At 50.5% G+C, this 20,129-nt stretch overlaps 7 protein-coding genes across 7 annotated transcripts; 4 read left to right on the forward strand and 3 right to left on the reverse strand.

Annotated features, from left to right (window-relative positions):
• Positions 1 to 340: 340 nt before the first annotated feature.
• On the forward strand, positions 341 to 1,361 carry K460DRAFT_405204 (NAD(P)-binding protein; the record flags this gene model as incomplete). Its single annotated transcript, XM_040936817.1, has 2 exons — positions 341 to 619; positions 672 to 1,361. The coding sequence occupies 2 exons, from the start codon at positions 341 to 343 to the stop codon at positions 1,359 to 1,361; spliced, it is 969 nt and encodes a 322-aa protein (XP_040787489.1).
• A 60-nt stretch (positions 1,362 to 1,421) lies between these two features.
• On the reverse strand, positions 1,422 to 6,194 carry K460DRAFT_394710 (glycoside hydrolase family 31 protein; the record flags this gene model as incomplete). The annotated part of the gene is made up of 10 exons (XM_040936010.1): positions 1,422 to 1,574; positions 1,634 to 1,981; positions 2,045 to 2,685; positions 3,059 to 3,197; positions 3,250 to 3,829; positions 3,885 to 3,985; positions 4,038 to 5,263; positions 5,317 to 5,512; positions 5,574 to 6,085; positions 6,140 to 6,194. The coding sequence occupies 10 exons, from the start codon at positions 6,192 to 6,194 to the stop codon at positions 1,491 to 1,493; spliced, it is 3,882 nt and encodes a 1,293-aa protein (XP_040787490.1). The 3' UTR covers positions 1,422 to 1,490.
• Positions 6,195 to 7,204: 1,010 nt separating this feature from the next.
• K460DRAFT_284081 (uncharacterized protein) lies at positions 7,205 to 8,635 on the reverse strand (the record flags this gene model as incomplete). Its single annotated transcript, XM_040928708.1, has 7 exons — positions 7,205 to 7,436; positions 7,503 to 7,721; positions 7,815 to 7,987; positions 8,060 to 8,210; positions 8,268 to 8,287; positions 8,343 to 8,429; positions 8,483 to 8,635. 7 exons carry the CDS (start codon positions 8,633 to 8,635, stop codon positions 7,205 to 7,207), a joined length of 1,035 nt encoding a protein of 344 aa, XP_040787491.1.
• A 1,235-nt stretch (positions 8,636 to 9,870) lies between these two features.
• Positions 9,871 to 10,592, forward strand: K460DRAFT_385626 (concanavalin A-like lectin/glucanase; the record flags this gene model as incomplete). The annotated part of the gene is made up of 2 exons (XM_040935545.1): positions 9,871 to 10,488; positions 10,536 to 10,592. The coding sequence occupies 2 exons, from the start codon at positions 9,871 to 9,873 to the stop codon at positions 10,590 to 10,592; spliced, it is 675 nt and encodes a 224-aa protein (XP_040787492.1).
• Positions 10,593 to 10,882: 290 nt separating this feature from the next.
• K460DRAFT_365866 (Hus1-like protein) lies at positions 10,883 to 12,363 on the forward strand. The gene is made up of 6 exons (XM_040933260.1): positions 10,883 to 10,930; positions 10,980 to 11,085; positions 11,135 to 11,147; positions 11,201 to 11,951; positions 11,998 to 12,074; positions 12,128 to 12,363. The coding sequence occupies exons 1-6, from the start codon at positions 10,888 to 10,890 to the stop codon at positions 12,152 to 12,154; spliced, it is 1,017 nt and encodes a 338-aa protein (XP_040787493.1). The 5' UTR covers positions 10,883 to 10,887; the 3' UTR covers positions 12,155 to 12,363.
• A 433-nt stretch (positions 12,364 to 12,796) lies between these two features.
• K460DRAFT_310910 (kinase-like protein) lies at positions 12,797 to 14,713 on the forward strand. The gene is made up of 5 exons (XM_040930171.1): positions 12,797 to 13,115; positions 13,167 to 13,489; positions 13,541 to 13,848; positions 13,896 to 14,058; positions 14,109 to 14,713. Exons 1-5 carry the CDS (start codon positions 12,868 to 12,870, stop codon positions 14,282 to 14,284), a joined length of 1,218 nt encoding a protein of 405 aa, XP_040787494.1. The 5' UTR covers positions 12,797 to 12,867; the 3' UTR covers positions 14,285 to 14,713.
• Positions 14,714 to 17,360: 2,647 nt separating this feature from the next.
• K460DRAFT_100701 (uncharacterized protein) lies at positions 17,361 to 18,006 on the reverse strand. Its single transcript, XM_040926488.1, has one exon. It carries the CDS (start codon positions 17,972 to 17,974, stop codon positions 17,456 to 17,458), a length of 519 nt encoding a protein of 172 aa, XP_040787495.1. The 5' UTR covers positions 17,975 to 18,006; the 3' UTR covers positions 17,361 to 17,455.
• Positions 18,007 to 20,129: the final 2,123 nt, after the last annotated feature.

The following is a 20,129-nucleotide window of genomic DNA, read 5'->3' on the forward strand; positions in this document are numbered from 1 at the left end:
CATCGCGCAATCATGCGCTCACCGTTCTCGCTTTATTGTGCAGAACAATCGTCTGGGAATGGACTAAATCATTTCGTACTGACATCAAGACAAAATGGTATTGGATGACCCCTGGAGACGTCACAGATCTCTTGGCAGATTCCAGATCTACCCTTAGAATGGGGACTGCCAGGGAGATCTGGTAACCATGTTGTCCTCCACCCTATTTAGACCTGCCTTTGTCGTCCAACGTTGCGCCTGCAAAAATTTCCTCCTACGAGCTTCAATATCTCAGATTACCCCGAGATCATATTCTACCTCCAATACCGATAGACTCAAAGGACCGGTATCATCGCCCAGCATGATCCAAGCCGCGAAGAACACGATTGCTGAGAATTTGGGAGGTGCCCATGCTCTTGCGCCAAAAGAGTCGCAATTCTCTCTTGATGAGGTTCCTGATCTTTCTGGCAAAGTTGCCGTCATTACTGGAGGCTCAGAGGGTATTGGTTATGGATGCACACATACCCTGCTATCACACAACATTGAGAAGCTCTTTATCATTTCCAAGTCCGAAGACATCGCCAACGATGCGATCAAAGCAATCACAGAAGAGATGGGCGAAGATAAGGCAAATAGGGTGGTGGCTACCCTGCGATCTTTCAGATTGGGAAGCAATAGGCAAGACAGCACAGGAGATTAGCGAGAAGACGGATAGACTAGACATTCTGATCAACAATGCCGGACGAGGTATCATGACATATCAACTGGCAAAGAACGGCGTCGACTTACACATGGCCACCAACCACTTCGGTCACGTCGTGCTCACGTCTCATCTCCTCCCTCTCTTGCAGTCGACAGCGGAGAAGGGTGACAAAGTCCGCCTTGTACAGCTTGGATCCAACCTACACGAGAACGCGCCCAAGGAGACGCAATTCGAGAGCCTCGACGAGCTGAACACGGACTATGGCCCACAGCCACAATATGGTCGTTCAAAGCTCGCTGCGATCTTGTACGCCAAGTACCTTGATCGCCACCTGAATTCTCAATATCCTAACATTCTCTCCAACGCCTCGCATCCCGGCATCGTCGATACCCGGCAGTCGGCTGTGCACATCCACGAGGCGTATCCACTTGGTGGCTATGCAATGAGCGTTGGTCTTGCGCCGTTCAAGAAGAGCCAATTTGAAGGGTGTGTGAGTACGATGTATGCGGCGACGAAGGCGGAGAAGAGTGGTCAGTATATCTGCCCGCCCGCAATTGTGGAGCAGGGTAGTGAAAAGGCAAATGATGTACAGTTGGGTGAACGGTTGATGGACTTGACGTGGAAGATTGTGAACCAGAAGACGAAGTTGAACCTAGGACCTCCGTCTAAAGTGTCATAAATGCAGCATACCAAGTTATAGTATGTAGAAAGGACTTTACAATCACGATCAAAGAGTTCGTGGCCCAACTTATGCAGCGATTGATTTGTCATTCTAGTCTATTAGGAACAAATACTGGATCATATTTCTTTAAGCAGGGACATGACCTGCTGCTACCCAGTCTTCAGACTCAATGTACTCTCGCAAACCCATCGTTGGCACTTTCATCCCCAACTAGTGAACGAATGTCAGAAATCAATATGCATATACGAAGGATAGGACGGGATACTCACCTTCTCTAAATTCCAAGTCTTTAGCGTGTCCTGCTGACTAGCATTGTATCCAAACTCTGACGAGAATTCAAACATCTCACCAATCTCTTGCCCCGCTCCACCAGGCATATATTCATCAAAATCTTTGACACTGACTTGCTTGTAACTCGTCTTAACGCCCGTTACTTCTCCCCACACCTTGATCCATTCAGGCCATGTGCACCACTCACTAGCAGCCATCAGCGTGGACTTTGGCGGGAGTTGAAGCAAGGCGCGAACAAAAGGTCCAGTATCCGTTCGAGGATTCAGATGGGGAATTACAACGCCTGGGTCCGTTGGGCACTGCATTTGCACGGATCCATCGGGAAGCTAAATGTTGTTAGGAAGGAAGCTCACTGACAGAGTGACGCAGCGGTTGGTTTCAATATTTACCTTGGCCAGCCACCGTCCCGGCATTATCTTCCAACTCGTGTAGAAATACCCCGTGTGGAGATAACTCGTTTTGCGCGCTAGATTCGGATACTTCTCTTCGACGTAGTCCGGAAACACATCGGCTTTCGAATCAAAATGGTACAACTCTTTGTATTTCCCTTTGCTGCTCTTCCGCGCGTTACACAGCGTGCTCGCTATAAAACCCACGTCATCGAGCCCGTCAACTTCTCGGGCCACGGCATCGGCGATGTTCTTGCCTTGCTCGTATTCAAGCTCATATGCATAGCGCCCGATTGTCTTCCCCAGTTCCTTTGCTCGCGCCTGGTTGGAAGGGTTGAGGTACGGGGTCCAGAAATCGGTTACGCTGAAGACGAGGTTGGCGCCTTTGAACACGGTTTGGAGGGACGCCGCATTGTGCAGGTCAGCTTGTACCATTTCAACGCCTAGAGCGGCTAGAGCTTGTGCGGTTGGGGAGTGTGGGTCCCGCGTTAAGCCTCGGATGCGCCATTCTAGATCTTGTAAGAATGATTTGGCGACGGAACTGCCTTGATTGCCTGTTATGCCAACTATCACGACTAGTTTAGTCATGGTGAAGGTGAAGTCGAAATATGTGTAATAGTGGAGGATGGATGAAGATGTCACTGTCAGGTGAGAGCAACCCCGCACTAACCTCGTGTAGGTGGAGATATAAATTAGTTGGCGATCTTCATGCATCCATGATTCAGATACTGTTTGAACTTATTCAGCCTTGTGGTGAGAGACTTCGTTGAGTATGTGTAGTCCCAAATACATGGAACGCTAGCTATAAAAGATAGTGGCAAGTGCCTCATCGCTTCTCTACATTTCCGATCATCTACCATGCAAAACACAGCTTCAAATCTTGTTCAAAGGCGCCGCTCTTCGTCAAAGCTTCCGTGCCCGTGATCTTCAAGACGCCCTTCTCATATGAAGTAACCAGGCTGACCGAATACGGCTCCTCGGCGCCATAAGTACCTGATATATGCTGAGGCGTACCGTTAGGGAGATTGCCCCGTTTGCGCTTATGGCCATTGGGCGAAGCAGAGAGACCGGTGACGGTAATTTTATCGAGGGGCTGAGTGGCATGGTAGTTGCCTTTGGAAGAGAATGAGAGGCAGTTATCGGCGTACGAAAACTATGACATGTGTTAGTATACAATTGTAAAGGAAGCGCAAGGATATACTAACATGAACTAGCCGCGTCGCATTCGGATGCAAGCTCTCTCCATCATCGAGATAAAGACTCCCTTCGGCTTCGTTGTTGTCGTCAAGTGCGACCAAGATATTATATGGTGTATTCCTCGTCTCGGTTGTGGTGTACTTGGGTTGCTGGAGCGGGAGAATGCTACCGCCACGAACATGAACATTGATATGCTCAAGTGGTGCATTGAGCGTAACGTTCTGTCTTGGGCTCGCCTGAACCTCCTGTAACGTATACCAATCATACCAGCGCGTGCCCTCACCAATACCTGGGAATACACCATTGACCGTTTCAACGTTGGGAAAAAGAACAGGCGTTACCAGAACAGAGGGCCCAAGGAGGAACTGGCTATACGTCTCACGTAGGGTCTCATCGTTAGGAAATTCCCATGCTAAAGCGCGCATGACAGTCTCGCCTTTGGTGTGTGCATAGTAGAATAGCGTGTACATGTAGGTCAGCATGCTGTAGCGGACAGCAATGGCTCGGCGGGAGGCTTCAGAGACAGAAGACCAGTGATAGGCTTCTTGGCCGATTGTGGCTTTGACATTGTGGTTCCGGTAGAACGGACTACATAGTGTCAGCCATATCTGTCTTCATTATTGATAAGGACATGAAAACTTACAAGAAGGCACTTAGTTCCATCCAGCGAGAACACAGTTGGAAGTCGGTATTGCGGGCGAAGCCACATGTATCGGCGCCGAACATTTGGATACCAGACATCATCTTCGCAACGTCAGTATACAATTACAGTAAGCTTATGGGAAAGCAAACATACCATAGTAAGAGCTTGAGAAATAGACAGGAACATGCTTCCCCATGTGCTCGTATTGTCTCCGCCCCAATGGCTCGTCGTCTTGCCGCTACCAGCAAAGACACTCCGGCCAACGGTGAACGGCCTGCGTCCCGGAAACAGCTCAAGCAGTGAGTAGTAGGTGGCATTTGAGATCTGTAGCCCAAACAGATTGTGCATCTCGTACTCTGTCGTGTTGTATTGATCATTGTGGGTCGCGTTTGGAGCAATAGCGCTTTTACCCAATGCATGTCCAGACTGCACATTGTTGATGACATACGGTGGGTAGTTGAGGTTTCGCACACCGAGGGTCGGCTCCGTCCTGCCCTGGATAGTAGTCGTTGCAGCAGGCAAGATAGGAGATGCAGAGATGGCAGAGGCTTGCGAGGCAGAGGCGGCTGCTGCTGATGCTGCTTCGGTGGCATTTGATATATTGAAACCCTCGGGGTAATTGAAGTCAAATGTCAACGGATCGCCAGGAAGAAGGAACGGAGGATGTACAGGGTTATCTGTGAGGCGGCCATTACCACATGACCCGGCACAGAATGATGCTGCTTCACTGAGATCGATCCAGATACCATCGAACGGGGTACCTTTGTGCCAAGTGAGGATCTCGTTGGTCCACCATGCTTGAGTGGATGGAATGAGCCAGTCGCCCCAAACGCTAAAGCCGGGCCAGTTGTTGCCGAAGTAATAGTCACCTGTCGTAGGATCGCGAATAAAGGTCTGTAGGTCCTTACCCCGCTCGTACGGGCCGTAGGAGTCACTTGCATTATTCGGATTGGAAACATAGATGTTGCTATCGATGATTGGAACGTAGTGCTGACCATTCGCGTGTAGTCCTTCGATAAAGTGAGTGAAAGCCGGTAATGGATACGTGACGTTGTTGTTTGTGAAGTCTCGGTACAGATCGTAGATGTCGAGGTCGTTCCAGAGGCATTCAAGCGGAACATTGGCAGCTCGGTAGCTGTCAACGACGTTTTGAACAACGGAAATGTTCTCGTATCCCCAACGAGCTTGATGGAAACCAAAGGTCCAGTACATTTGCATCGCCGTAGTACCAATGCACCCTAGATGGAACTGCGAAATCGTGGTAAGGGCGCTAGAGCTACCATCATGCTTCTGGCCACTCAAGAAGTAGAAGTCGAAACTTCCACCCAAGGTCCGGTACGTAATTGTGTTTTCGCGTAGCAACCATTCTTGGCCATGGGCTATAATATGATTGTTAACGACCGAAAGCAGGTAGTACAAACGACAGACCTACCATTACGAGCATAGACTCCGTGAGAAGTACTGTCGGATCCATTCGTCCCATAGCGAGTTTCTTGGTAGAATGGAATCACACCATAGACGTTGCGGTCGACTGAGTTGCCTGCGTCGACTGCGTAGAAGGTCTGAGTGTGGTTTGTTCCTAGCCGGAAGTCACGAACGTTCTCTGCCAGACCATAAACGTTGTAATCCTAGTCAAGCACAGATTAATCACTGACCCTTCACAGGTGAGGTCCACTAGTGCCTACGTACCGTAACCATATTTGTGACCAATTCCAAGAATTGGTCCTCGTAAACAATGACATGCCCGAATGTCGAAAATAGCTCCTCGCCTGTGCTAACTCGCGAAATCTTGAACTGAAAGGAGGGTTCATTGCTCCAGTCAAATTTCAGATCACTCGAGCTCGCAGTTGTCTTGCCATCCCACTGCGGTTGATCAACGATATTGGGAGGAAGAATGAACCAGGAGCTATTCGCTGGGGCGATATGCTTGGGATATACCCTAACATTCAATCGCTCCGTGGTTTGGTAGTTGACCTCTAGGACCAGGTCCGTGATATCGTTACCAAAAGCCCGGCAGTTCGCCCCAGCGATGGTCAGATCCGCGCTGAACCCGGATCCAGTGTTGGCTATGTTAGAGGCCTTATAGCCGGGACAGCTTTGAGCGTCTGGTGCGCTTTCATCGTAGATAGTTGGGGTTAAACTGGGTAGAGCATTGATCTGAGGGGGAAGAGTCGGGATGACTCGCTCGGTAGGTGACTGCGCTATTGGATATGTTAGTTTCGAAACGGATCGTCTGTCATGAGAATTGAACGTACCAACTACAGAACCAGCAAACGCGAATGCCGAAGCAACAAGACTATAGTACCGCATCTTAGGCTACCAGTTCGATAAAGTCAAACCTGAAATCCTTCCAGTGCCTGAGAAATCTTGTACCTAACCCTACTTTTAAGCTACGAAGCTCCCGGTCCTTGTATTTGCGGGGTTCCGGCATCGTGTTGCTACCCCAAATACTCCACAGCATCATTTGCTGCAGGCAAAATTGTGAAGGAGGATCATCCGCCAGTAGCTGAGCGAACCATGGGAGATCGTCAGGAACAGTTGCTGTAACTAGTGCTACCGTGAAGCTGGAAGCAGCCTAATTGCGGGGTTCCAGTGAAGCCCTTGACGTCGATTGTACACTACTCTGGGCCGCGGGCAGGTTTTCGTCGGTTGATGCAGAGTCTATGCGCGTCTTCTCCTCTTGACTTCACTAGTTGAGTCCGAGAATCTGCCCGGTATGCATGTGTGGAGAAGATGCCTCGGGGTCGGAATAGGTACCGCTCCTTAAAGCCTGCATCTGGGCAATACCAAATGATGGACACACCTCCGGACGTAGGATTGTTAGAATCAATGGCGTAACAGATGTTAGCGTAGTCATAAGTGTATGAGCAAGATGGGTTAGCTGCTCAAAAGGTCTATAGGACGATCGCGCTAGCCATGAGCATACCCCGGCGCGAGCAGCAACCGAGGGTGTGCCTTCGCTTTCCGCATAACAGATCCGCCCAAAGAAACATACTTCTAGATGTAGCTCATATAATTTCCCACTTGACTGGTCAACCGAATTCCAGTGCGGCTCCGTCCAAAGGTCTTAAAACATAGGTCATGGGCTTTCATGGCTTCCGGGGCTATAAGAGCTAGCAAGAAATGCACAAATGACCTCGATGAATACGGTCCTGATTCCGTTACGTTTCATCAGCATTATGATCTAATATTTTCCCACAATAGTTCACTTTATCCAGGTATGTCAGTACCAAAACTCTATAGACAATGCGAAAGGACAACAATCTTGAGCGCACTATTCGAAGTTCCTACGTACTCGATCTAGTCTGAAAAATGATGATTTAATCGGTCCACCTCTTCTTAACATACTGCGCCTGATGACCACCAGGAAGTTCCTGAACCCAGGTGTCAATCTCCTCCTTGACAACGCGGGGAACAGTGCACTTGTTCATAGCAGCTGCATTCTGCGTCTTTAGCGTAGGGCAGTTCTGGTAGCACGGGTTATCGAGAGCGCGCTGTAGCGCGTCGCCTTGCCAGCCGAAGAGGTAGTCGCCATGGTTCGCGTAGCCGGTACTATTGATGTGTCATTAGCCCCAGAGCCCTAAAGATACGGGTCGGGCGTTGTGATCATCGACTTACCCATCACCAAAACTCCATACAAATGGCTGACTTCCATCGGCGGGCCAGTCAGCCATATTGTTGAACTTGCTGGTGTCCCAAATGACCTCATAGAACAACTGACCCATGCGGACAGGATGCGAAGCGGGGCATGCACCGCCGGACTCAAAGGAGCCGAATTCGGGGTATGACATGTGTGCCATGTGATCGGGCGAGTCGAGATTCTTGCCGTCCCAACAGCTGTTGGTGAGTTAGCATCATGATACAACCCTAATAGCGGGTGGAGTGGTTGAAGGACAGGATATTGAAGTCTGCAATGGTATGTCCACGTACGTCGGGAAGCGAACTGCAGTCATGATGCCCGTCTTGCATGGCTGTGTTGGGAAGTCCAAAGTCTGCGGGTCACGAGTATTGATGTCATCCAGGCATGTGAAGGTGAGCTGCCTGAAGCGCTCAGCCTCTTCCTTTGTACGGGCGTTAACGTCGCCGATGAACATGCGGAATCCCTAGTTCTTTAGTCAGTCTTCGTGTCCTGGACGAGGCTAGGCACTTCGTGGCACAAGAAGCTAATGGCTTACGGGCTTGAAGGCCTGAACCTTGGACGTTTGCTGGAAATTATATAGACCATCTTGCATGTAGTAGACAGTCATGCCGCCATTAACTCCGTTGAAGCCAGAGTTGGGAATCTGTGGAACCCGCTTGTACGTGCCATTCCTGGCCTTGAAGTAGCTGTTGTGGTGTGAGTTGTTGTCTAAGTCGCGCATCGCGTGCCTTTCCAAGACTCACAGCACCGCAGTCCAATAGTTCTGCTTTGTTGTTAGCTGGCATATCCTGCTACTAAAAACGTCGGGGTCAACTTACGGAGAAGTCTTCGCTGAACTGACAGGAAGTGCACGTTGACTCCTTAGGCATGTCTTTTTCCGGGGCCATGGTGACATTGAAGGAATTCTGTGACACATCAGTTCCTGTCGCTCAACCTGAACTTTTTACATTGAACTCACTCCTCCCAATATTTGATGCAGATGCGGTGAAGGTGCTTGCCCAGGCGTGACCAATGGGTCTAACCTGTCAATCACAAGCTGGGCACATGGAAAACGCAATAGCGCGTTCGCGGGCACAAGGAGCGCGAGTGCCGTAGCAGATAATACCTTCATCGTGACTAGGTTAATTTCTAGAGGTAGCAAGTAGAAGTGGTCAGGACTAGTACCCTCAGAGCACCTAGTCTCTTATACCTTTGTAATGGTTGTATTGATACTACAAGGATAAGCAGTGACGATGCCGAGGAGACATCGTATACTGCCCTGGTAGGTTGTGCTAAACAGCGCTTAGCAATCGCTCTGTTTTGGGCAGATTATGTAGCACTATATCGGACCGGGAGGATGTGGGTGAATGAATGTGTGCATGGATGCTCCATTCAGGTCCTAATCCCCACGCTCAACGTTTTCAATTGCTAAATCAGGTCGTGTACCTTTTATCGTGCAGGGTTTCTCTTGTATTGGGCATCGATATTGCTAATAGGTAATACTAGACGTGGTGGTCTCGGACTTTCTGCTTAAACCGTGATCGCGATGGTCAGAAACCTCGTAGTGTCGTACATCTGATTGGAAGTGAGTCTCCTTGAACCCGAGAGGCTCCGCACGCCGCGCTCGTTGGAAGTGGACGAATATTGCATTGTCTTGACTGTCGTTCGGCAGTCAATCCATAAGGCGATGAAATGGATGACGCCCCACGCGTGTAAGGATGTCTCGTGACTATGAGCGCTCTTGGGTGGCTTGGCGACATATTGGCCAGGATTATGTTAATGAATGCGGAGGTCAAGACAAGGTTGCACGAACCTCTTCCATCGTGCTTCGTCTCGTGCCAAGCCGCCGTAATAGCCCATCAAATGATCCAATCAATCATACCAAGGCCGCGGGATAACAAAACTCTCACTTGTTTATATTGCCTGGGTTCTCCTCGTCAATGGGGGGTGACCAGTTGCTGGGCACTCGTGTAGCAAGCTATGTGCTCGCGATCCTATTGGGTGTTAGATACCAGACCAGGCAGGGCAACATGTGAAGCAAGCAAAGAAGCGTACTGACCATACTATCCTGCAGTACAGCCGGTTGTGACAACACGGTTTCTTATTCTGCCAAATAGCTTCCGCAGCGAGACAAGACCTGGTTGCGTCGACAGAATCTTCATCAACCGGGTACGGGCCCCTGATCAATATAATCCTGTTCTGCTGTCAGCTGCAGTTTCTCATATTTTTACTTCTCCTGCTAAACCGCCAGGCTTCTCCTGCTTCTCGAAGCATATCAGAGGATCGCTCAAAGTCAGCTGATTGGCCCATGTTATTGTATCTACAGTTTTCGCTCCAATTGGTCAACGTAGCCACACAGCGTCAGCCATGAGATTCGCTGCGGCCCTCAGCATAGCGTGCTGCTGGATATCCACTGCATCTGCCGCCTTCGACCTAAACCGGGGAGGTGGTGTCCTCAAAGCACCTGAAGGAGACTCTTTCGCTACAGTTACCGGCACCTTCACTGTGCCCAACCTGTCGGGCGCGAATAGGCTGTCCATATGGATTGGCATCGGTGATACCCTCAGACAAGACTACGTCCTCGGTGGTGGCATAGTGTATAACAGCACACTCAAGAGCTTCTCTGCCTACTTCCCAGGACCAGTGACAGATACGACCTCGACAGTTCCAGTCGCAAATGGCAATTCCATCACCGTCACAGTTAACATGGCAACTGCTGGAGGAACCGTAACCGTGGAGAACAAAACGCAGAATAAGCAAACGACGCAGACACTCGCAGCCCCTGCTGGTGTTGAGCCAGAGCGACTAACAGCTCTCGCCGCCAACTGGTTCGTCCAAGCCTATCAGGTCACACCTGGTCAGCTTGTTCAGACACCGAACTTCGGCACGATATCGTTCACTGCATGTACCGCCACGACGAAGAGTAGGAAGACAGTACCCATCTCAGGCGCCGGCAAGTATGAGATTCAAGGCACTAGTGGACAGGTTAGTATTCTAAAAAATAATCTAGAACACATCCTGACCCTTACCAGATATACTCCAAGACAACTGTGTCAAGCACGGGAATCTCGGTTCAAAGGCAGACGTAGACAAAACGACGTCTTGGGGAACAAGGGGTGAATTGTTGGTTGAAGGCTGACTGAAGAAGTCATCTCATGATTAGATAAATTTCAAATAGAAAAAAAGATTCCAAGAACGCCTATGTCCCAGTATTGCCTGTAGCTGACGCCGAACCTGTGGAGGCACTGTATGCGAAAATATCGTGAGAGATGATGTAGTGTTTGATGAACAGTTCAGGAACTGATGACGTTGCGCGCACGGGCGCACCTTACGCGCCCACAGCTCTTGACGCGTCGCGACAGTTCGAAGTCAGCGTGGAACAAGATGCGCTTCAAGGCGTCAATACAGAACATCACCACCTTTACGAGTATGTGGGAGCATTATGGTGTTCTTGGGGCTTCACTAATGCTCTATAGAGCTTACTGCGTCGCTCAACTCGCTCGGCCCGCTCGCGTGGGTGAAGCTCAGCGAAGAGCAAGTATGCTTCACTATCATACCGGAGCAAGGCACGCAAGTGTGGGCGTGAGTGGATGCGTCACGTCTTGTGCCAATATCTTCTAACAAGTCGCAGTGTTCTATCTATTGTAAGCCTGCTGCTTCACCTCTTTGGTCTGTCTGAGCCTAATGCGCTGTGCAGGACTCCATCTTCAGGGACATCTTCGTCCAGTCTGCGGCAAACAATGTCATCAATCTCGAAGTCCCACTTACATCACTCAATCGCGCCCTCAAGTCGGCATTGAACGCGACATCTGCCCAGATTCGCCTCACAAAGAAGGACAATATGCCTATGCTGGCACTCACCATTGTTACCACCGCATCCTCGAACGCGCTCCCCCCAGCAACTGCAAACAACGACGACGGCTTTGATGCCCCGTTCGACGACGAATTCGGCCGAGGAAATCGCGAGACAATCGTCACGCAGGAGATACCCGTCAGAGTTCTGGCGCCGGATACGGTAGCTGGCTTACATGAGCCGCAATGTCGGGACCCAGATGTACACATCGTACTTCCGCCACTCATGCAGCTCAAGAGCATCAGCGACAGGTTCACCAAGCTAGCATTGGCGGATACCAAGTCTGGTAGTGGGACTATAGCATCCAGAACACGACTGGAGTTGGCGGCGAACATGCACGGGTGTCTAAAGATGAGCATCAGGACGGATGCACTGAGTATCTCGTCCGTCTGGACGGATCTCAACAACCCAGAGCTGGACCCAAGTCAGGTCGTAGGAGGCGAGAATGGCATCGCTGCTCATCCGAGCACCCGCATGAAGCAGCTTGGGAGTGCTGATGGCCGCAGCGACGAGGGATGGGCTTTGGTAAGGATTGACGGTCGCGACTGGGGGAAAGTCATGAGCGTGGGTAGGCTCGGTGGAAGGGTTATTGCTTGTGAGTGAAGTCGTAAACTATAGTCGGCGAACCTAACGACTATCAGGCTTTTGTCATGAGCACGCTCTCGTACTTTACGTCTATCTACCGCAAGATGACGGCGACAATGAGTCAGTGCTGACGGTATGTATCTCAGGTCTGCTACTTTTTGGATTAAATCGCTGACATACTCGCAGTACTATGTTAGTTCTTATAGCGCGTAGCTGCTGATCATGTCTTTGGAAGCGACGTTTATGATTTATTATGTAGATACCATTTCTCACGAGATAGTGCGATGTTCGTCAAGAAGTAATGCTAGCTTACACTTGCTGCCTAGCCTCAACTCAGCGTTGCGGCGAGGTATGTGCTCGACGAAGTAAGAGACAAGAGACTAGCTTCATCAGGTATCTCTTAGCAGTCTTGAACATTGCCCATACGTTTATTATCACCTCAAGGAACAACGCCTTTGCTTGATTTGGTTCTCAAGGGACTATGTCTGATTGACCGAAGGCAAGGCACCACCATCTCCCCGTCCCCTGCTTGTCGACAATCCTTAAAGGGGTCAAGTAGGGACTGCATTCACTTCTCTTTCTCTAATCAACAACTGCCAATTTTCAGACTCAATGCACCCCGAAGAGGAAAACAAGAGAAGAGGGGTGGGAAGCTCGCCCGAGCGCCGAGTCAATCCAAAGTACCAAAATAGCCGATTAACAATTAAATGAAATCTACCCTCACACAAAGCTTTTTCCGGATTTGACCTTGAGTCACACAGGGGTGTATCGTGAGCATTAAGTAAGCAACATGAGCTGTGGCTGAGCAAGCCAACCGCATCCAACCTCGCTACAAGTACATCTCTCCCACCCCAATTCAGACGCGCGCGAGGCATCACTACTGAGAGCAAGCTTGAACTAAATTTGTGTCCATTACAGTTTAATTAATGAGAGCCGTCTTCAGGAACATTTCTGCCTTTCGGCGTCGCTCGCTAACGCCTCTTCATCGTATTCCAACCTCCGGCTTCACAACGCTTGATTCTGTGACTAAAATCGAAGAGGAGCGATTGCCGCATTATGACCCATCCGTTTTCTACCCAGTTCGCATTGGGGAGGTTTTTGAAGACCGCTACCAAGTGCTTGGGAAGCTTGGGTTTGGCTCTAATTCAACCGTATGGTTCTGCCGTGACTTGCAGTACGAAGTGGTCCCTCCCCCCATGGATAACGAGTTGCTAAAATTGGATAGGGAACACCGACACGTTGCCCTTAAGGTCTGCATCTCATCGCAAAAACCTAGCCGGGAGCTTGAGGTGCTAAAACACCTTGCCGCCACCCAGGCGTCGCATGCTGGGGCTCACTTTGTGAGGACGCTATTAGACTCTTTTGTAATTCAAGGACGAGCAGGCACGCATCATTGCTTAGTTATGGAGCCGCTCCTGGCAAGCCTCCATGACCTCCAGCAGACTTTGAATCCAAAGAGTCTCACTGAGGATATGCTCAAGACATCACTCCAACAGGTGTTTGCAGGCCTTGATTATCTTCACGGCCGAGCAAAAGTTGTGCATACAGGTAATGGCTCTAAACCCATTATGCTATTCGAGTTACTCACTTAAGCGGTAGATCTCCAAGCCAAAAACATCATGCTCAGTTGCTCCGACTCGTCCGTCTTTGAACCATGGGAGAAGTCAGAGATTGACGAACCAGCGCTGCGCAAGGTGGACGGAAACCGCGTCATCTATAAGTCCCGTGAATTTAACCTACAGCGAGACATGAGAGGCATCGGAAGGTGCATGATCACAGACCTGGGAATGGCCCGGATCGGAGTTCAGCACGAGGGATTCGTTCAGCCCGAAGCTTATCGCGCCCCTGAAGTCATGCTCTACATGCCGTGGACCTCTGCGGCTGATATCTGGAACGTTGGAGTCATGGTGCGTTGAGCAAACCCGGATTTCACCGCTATTCTAACAAACACAAGATCTGGGACCTCTTCGAAGGCGAGCACATGTTTCACCCTGGCGGCACTGACAGAAAACTATCCAACGCCCGAATGTTAGGGGAGATGATTGCCTTGCTCGGTCCACCTCCCAGCTACCTTTTGCGTCGAGCGGACGAGACTCTAGCGTACTGGAACCACGATGGTATGTTTGCCCCAGCTTAGCCGAGACCGTGATTAATGTAGTCCAACTAGCCCAGTGGAAGGGATTTGCGAGTATTCCGGAATACACCCTAGAGGATGTAGATGTATATCTTGAAGGCAAGAGTAAAGAGGACTTCATGGTTTTTATGCGCAAAATGCTGCAATGGGAGCCAGAGAGGAGATTTTCAGCGCTTGATCTACTCCAAGATCAGTGGCTGAATAGCTAATAGGCATTTTGCCAGGGTAGCTGTCTGCATCTATGATTTTAGGATTGTTAGGGGGGATCACCGAAAGTAGTCGTGGCTCGTCAGCCATTGCGAGTCACTAAGGACACCTGATTCGACCAGACTAGAACCTGGCCCATTTTTCGCTCATTCAGGCGGCCCCGCATAATAAATGTATTGTAGTACAGTACATTTGGCAAAGACCACTGCGACGCAGTAATTTAGATCCCACCTAAGTTCTGCAACGCCCGGACTATCACTATACTTTCAATTCCCCACATTACAACTACTTCATTTCGACTGCTTTCTCCTCCCCGGAGCAGTTATTCGCGGAGTGATTGTCATGTTGGAGTCAAGGCGTACTCAAATTGAGAAATTTATCGTCATTCTCTCACTGTATGTAGTACACAATCAATTCCTGTCATCGAGGCGTCCTATCTATCAGCCCCCAAACCGTCCCCCGCCAACCTCTCCTGTACGCTGACTAGCAGTGTTTCATCGAAACGCGGTGGCTGGGGTACAAGGGAGTCTGTAAGACACCACTCCTCTAGTCCGTGCTGTGCCGTTGGTGGCGTTTTGACACGGGCTGTCAGACGCGGAAGAAAACCTGAGACAGGAGCAAGGACATGGACCGGGGCTTTTGGGGCCTGTGGAGGTTGCCTTGAAGGCAGCTACGTCTAACGTCAGGATGAAGGGATGAAGGAACGAGGGAGGGAGGATTTCGGCGGAACGGCCCGCTGTGGAGGATTGAGAGTGGATTGGAGTGTGCGTAAAGGGTCGGCAGGGTGTTGGTTGACATTTGGGACTGTGCGTACAGCAGAAATGGAAATTAAGAGCTACGCGGGCTTGTTTTGGGGGTGAGTGGAATTACACTGATAACAAAAAGTGGGACACGGGTGGGTTGTTCACCAAAAGGAGAAGGAAGGCAGTTGGGAATTATAATCACTCGCACTGCTATCGTATCTCACCATGTCTGTTCTCTCTCCGAACAAAAGAGCACAACCTACATGTCACATCTCGTCCCCAACGTTCCAGCGTTCTTCAATAATCCAGCTAGGTGAAGATGCGACTTCAGATACAGAATAGCGACGTACAGCCCCAAAGAGCCGCGTTGATAGTCCTTCTCGTGCGTGGCAGAGAGCGTGGGATAGTAGCACACTGCTTTGACGTGTGCGATGTTTGCGGCTCTGCTTACGCTCTGTCCTACTTATGATGTATTTCGCACGTGTTGGCAGTGCATCCAGTGGGGCTGTTATGTGTGGGCGCGTAAGCAGACTTGCGTAGTATTTGCAAATAGAAGACTCTAGCGAGCCGGCGCTTGCAACCTATTTTCATAGTGTTGAGAGAAGGCGTTGTGCGTGCATTGCTAACCTGGACAATAGAGAAGCGACGGCAGATCTGCTGCTTTCACTTTTTGCTCGCATGTCAACAAGGCTGTAGAAGGCAAACTTGCGCCTATCGTTACGTTATTTTGTTACAATGCTTGGATACAGTCATAACTTGCTCGAACTCACCGATCACAGTTTGCGCAATAATTTTACATCGTTGTTGACCTGCTGTCACGTTGTTCTTACGCTCGCTGTTTCATGCCAACCTTGCGTGTTACCAGGACGGTGGGTTTGTGATCGTAGAGATCTTCTGCCGATCTTTCAGCCCTGTGTGAGCACAAGGCTGATTACCCGCGCAGGGCTGTCGATCGGCTATAAACAAACTCGGAGAGTCCGAAAGAACATCGTGATCTCTTTGATTAATATGAAATGGGGGGCGACGGTAGGTGGCGATGTTGATCTTGACGACAAGGCAATTGTAAGGCAAAGGGAGGGTGACGACTCGACTCTGATGACTCCCATTCTTCTGCGCATGTGGTACCAAGAGGTGCCACCCCCAATTCTCCGGTGTCTTCATCCAACCCAACAATCTAGCTCAATTTGGTCAGTTATGCGGCCAAGACGTCTCAAAGCACATGATGAAAGTCTAGATCTGTGCCCTGGAGTACAGTAGTTCACGACTTCCGTAGCCTTGTCCCATAGCCTCGCGGCGGAGTACCGTGCCGTATCGTGGGGATAGGGCGGGCGTCATGTCCAACGGTACTCGGGGATTTCGGAACTACTTTTGAGAAGCGAAAATTGGCGAGGTCTCGGGTGCAATGAACATGTGTTCGGTCCGCAGCCTTGTATTGAGGTAACAACAGATGAGAAAGCAAGGCTGGCGGGCGGACTGTGCTAACACCTACGCCCGGAAGTGATGAGTCGGAGCATTTCGTGCCATGTAGTATTGACAGGTTGCAGAACGAAACTGTCGCCAGACCACCAGATCGAGATGTCAAGTCCCTCGTGGGGGCGCGTCGATCTGGTGTGCAAAGGTTCCTCGAGATTGATTTGCAATTCCCACGTGATGGATTGCTCACAAATACAAATCGGGGCACTTAACCTCACTCGCAGCCCCAAAAATATCCAGATCGAGGCTTCTACCTGACAAACCCGATCAAATACCTCTTCTTCGAGCCATTTCCATGCTGACAATGCACCAAAATAGCTCTGGGCAACAGCTCACAACGAATCAAGTACGCTCTGCTTGCATTTAGCCTACTTGACCACTTCAGGAAAATGGCTGACTTTTAATCGTCACGGCGCAGTCAGGGCGTCAGCCCTACGTGCTACATCCCTGCTGGAAGCGCGCTTGTCGCGGCTGTTTGTGATTAGGTTGGGGTCGGTCTATTTTTGGGGGCGAAGGCTGATGAGAGATGGGAATGGGTTCCTGCAGACAGCCTCGCGATCGAGGGTGTAGAAATGCACGATGCACGACGAGCGCTTCGAGATTCGGCGACGCGTAATCGGCAATGGGGCAAGATTGCTGGCGAGTCGGTGCAAATTGTCGCCGTGTCAAAAAGGACTATTCTTGGGATGGTTGTTCGGTGTCGCAATGTCTGTTTTGGAGCAATGCACCATTGCCTTCTCCATCAACCGGTCACGATAATGCACTGAAGGATCGAGAAGCGTCTGCCTAGCTAAGAAGTCGATCCTATCGCAATAGATCGCTACGTAGGTAGTATGCATAATCGGATTCCATAGATAGTTTCAGGGGTCAATCGCTGCTGTGCTCTTATCGAAATTCCATTCCAAGTTGCCGGGTTGTCGCTTGCATGAAGAACTCGTGGCCTTCCTTCTGCTTCTGTCATACGAACGTGGCTGAACCCGATAATGAGTATTCCAAGAAGACATGTGAGCGCATATGCAAGATGTATTGGGGATGTTTCACACGCCCTGTTCGGTGTGGGATGCGGTTAGGTATCGCGATTGGAGTGTGGAGCCGTGGCCGTGCCAAATGGGCGTCATGGAAGCTTCGAAGCGTAAAGTCGCTGTCCGAGGATTGATTGGGCATACGAAGCCATGTCCGTGCGATGATAGTGAATGTCGACCTATTCTCGGCTGCCGGGAGCAGTTTTGAATACTCGCCTTTGCACATTCTCGCGCGATTGACTTTCACTACTGGCCGGTCAACCTCGCTCTGCCCCCACCCTTTGTAGACACCGCGATGCGAAGTCTGTACCTGCATCTCAAAATACATCTTGGGAATGCATCCGGCTCCGAGCTTGCATTTAGCAGCGGCAGCTATCCTGAATTGGAATATGTGACTGCGCACTAGCGCAACAAACGGGTACCTGATGCAGAGCAGGACAGCTGAAGAGAACATTGTGCGCTGAAACTAGCGGAAGACTCATGAGTCGCCGAGTGCTGTACATGAGAATGCAACTGCATCCTTCCCAGCAATCAGGCACCAACGGTCGGGCATAGGAGTGGCGTCAAGTGCAGTGGAGAGATGGCGTATGGGCGTTCTGACAAAGCTCAACGCTCCGCCCTGCGCTGTATTCCCCAGAAGCTTTGAAACTTGGGAAAATTGTGTTTTGGCATGTTGATTCGCCGTTTCAAAAATGTCAAGCCTTCAGGCGGCCTCTCGTTTTGGTACGGGACGTTGCAACGTCGCGCGAAGATGGTTTACCGGGACACCGAATTGCCCGCATCCACGGAATGCTGCCCCCAGAAGCGAGCAAGGCACAGAGATGGCCACTGATAGCAGTGTGCAACGTGCGATAATTGACTCTCGAGTCCGCAGTTCCTACAGTGGTAGGAGGTGTTCGTCGATCAATGGTCGGCCCGTCTGGTTGCCCCGCCCGAAGTACTGTAGAGGCCAAACAGTGAGTTGCGGCGATAAAAGTACAGTCCGGTCGGTGTCACGAACCCCCAATGCGCTGAGACGACGTCTTCCCTGCCTGCAGCAGAGAGTTGAAGGAGACGCAAGTCGGCGAGAGGGGAATATGGTGTCTCTCGGCAGGCAGACACCTCTCGTCGCTGCGTTCCCCCCCACGCGATTGCACCCTACTCATCACCAATTTCGCACTCCTCGAGGACGTGTCTGCTCCAGGGCGGCACTCTTACATGCTCGTGGACTCGCCAATGACGCCCTGTACAATCCCAGCACCCACATCTGCACAGTTTAATCCACCGCGCCCGGGCTGCAAAAGGATGCCCAGGGTCCATCAGCCGCGCCAGCCCATCATCCGTGCGCTTGCGGCTCCTATCCCAGCGTTCACTGCCACACCTTTCTCAGCGCTCACACAGACCCTGGGACTTATTCCTGTCTGCAACGGCGCAGCGTCCGGCGAGTAACGGGGTGGATGACTAGATGCCTCGACCAGGGTGCGCCCCCGATCCAGTGCTGTGGTTCGCTGGACGCATAGGGTGAGTGGGAGGGTAGAGGGAAAGGTGAACGTGCACGTATAAAGATGCCTGGCGAGCAGGCAGAGGCAGAAATCAGTCACAACCCACACCTCGAAGACGTACATCTTTTTCTAGTCTGTGTTTTCATTTGCTTATAGATTCCATTGTTTCATATAAGTCGACGGCGTTCCTCTGAGTCAAGCACTTCATCTTCAGTCATTCATCCATCCATCCTCTTCTTCAGTCATCCACCTTCTGCCATCTTCTAAGCATACGCCTTCCATCTCAACTTCCTTCCCAACGTCTACCATTCTTCACTTCACCTACACCTTCAAGCCAATCTTCTCAATGGGTCGAGGCGGATACAACTAAAGCCACCACCCATTCACACTTCAACGATACCTAACGTTGAAGACCTACCAAGCGAAGAAGCACCCATATCACCAACCCACGAAATCCAACAGCATCACCACAATGGGTCGAGGCGGCTACAACTAAGCATTAGCGGCTGCTCCCGCAAACCGCCACTACGTCAAAGCATCATACCATGCACAGGGCCTACAATTGCCCATGCCCCATGGCTGATCACATCATCACGAAACACCACCACAGGCCCCGCCTCGCACCAAGAACGCTCCGCAAACAACGACGGGAGAGATGGCGAGCCGACTATCAATTCATCTCTACCATCTGCTAGGCCAGATGCTTCGCCGTACACTACTCCTCGCATGGCGACCATGAGCGCCACTCCTCCAACACCCTGTATTCATTTGGCCTAGGCCTTGTACTCGTACTTCCAGTTGTTATCTTTGCACTCTTTTTCGTCCCCTATCAGCACCTGTACAACAATTGCTCCTCATGTTTTCTGTTTCTTCTTTCTTGGCTGAGCATTAACAAGCGATGGAGTTCTGGGACCTGGATATGGACATCTGGATATGGATGATCGGTCACATCATGATAACAAAACAGGGGGATTCAGGCGTTAGACAGGATGGGATATGCTCTTCAGTGAGCCACGGATCAGGATGGGGTACTGGATTTAGAGATGGAGTCTTTTGGCGTTTTCTCGGCGTTTTCTGTTCTTGTTTTGATTCTTCAACATATATGACAATCGTCACATCTTGCACTCC

Source organism: Cucurbitaria berberidis (assembly GCF_010015615.1).
Source record: "Cucurbitaria berberidis CBS 394.84 unplaced genomic scaffold K460scaffold_3, whole genome shotgun sequence".
Taxonomy (NCBI): domain Eukaryota; kingdom Fungi; phylum Ascomycota; class Dothideomycetes; order Pleosporales; family Cucurbitariaceae; genus Cucurbitaria; species Cucurbitaria berberidis.

Excerpts from the sequence above, each read along its gene's own strand:
- K460DRAFT_365866 (XM_040933260.1), top strand. The coding sequence starts at position 10,888 with ATGCGCTTCAAGGCGTCAATACAGAACATCACCACCTTTACGA. Across the intron at positions 10,931-10,979 it reads GAACATCACCACCTTTACGA|AGCTTACTGCGTCGCTCAAC; the intron begins GTATGTGGGAGC and ends AATGCTCTATAG. Across the intron at positions 12,075-12,127 it reads ACAATGAGTCAGTGCTGACG|TACTATGTTAGTTCTTATAG; the intron begins GTATGTATCTCA and ends ACATACTCGCAG.
- K460DRAFT_310910 (XM_040930171.1), top strand. The coding sequence starts at position 12,868 with ATGAGAGCCGTCTTCAGGAACATTTCTGCCTTTCGGCGTCGCTCGCTA. Across the intron at positions 13,116-13,166 it reads TGGTTCTGCCGTGACTTGCA|GGAACACCGACACGTTGCCC; the intron begins GTACGAAGTGGT and ends AAAATTGGATAG. Across the intron at positions 13,490-13,540 it reads AGCAAAAGTTGTGCATACAG|ATCTCCAAGCCAAAAACATC; the intron begins GTAATGGCTCTA and ends CTTAAGCGGTAG.
- K460DRAFT_100701 (XM_040926488.1), bottom strand. The coding sequence starts at position 17,974 with ATGTTCTCTTCAGCTGTCCTGCTCTGCATCAGGTACCCGTTTGTTGCG.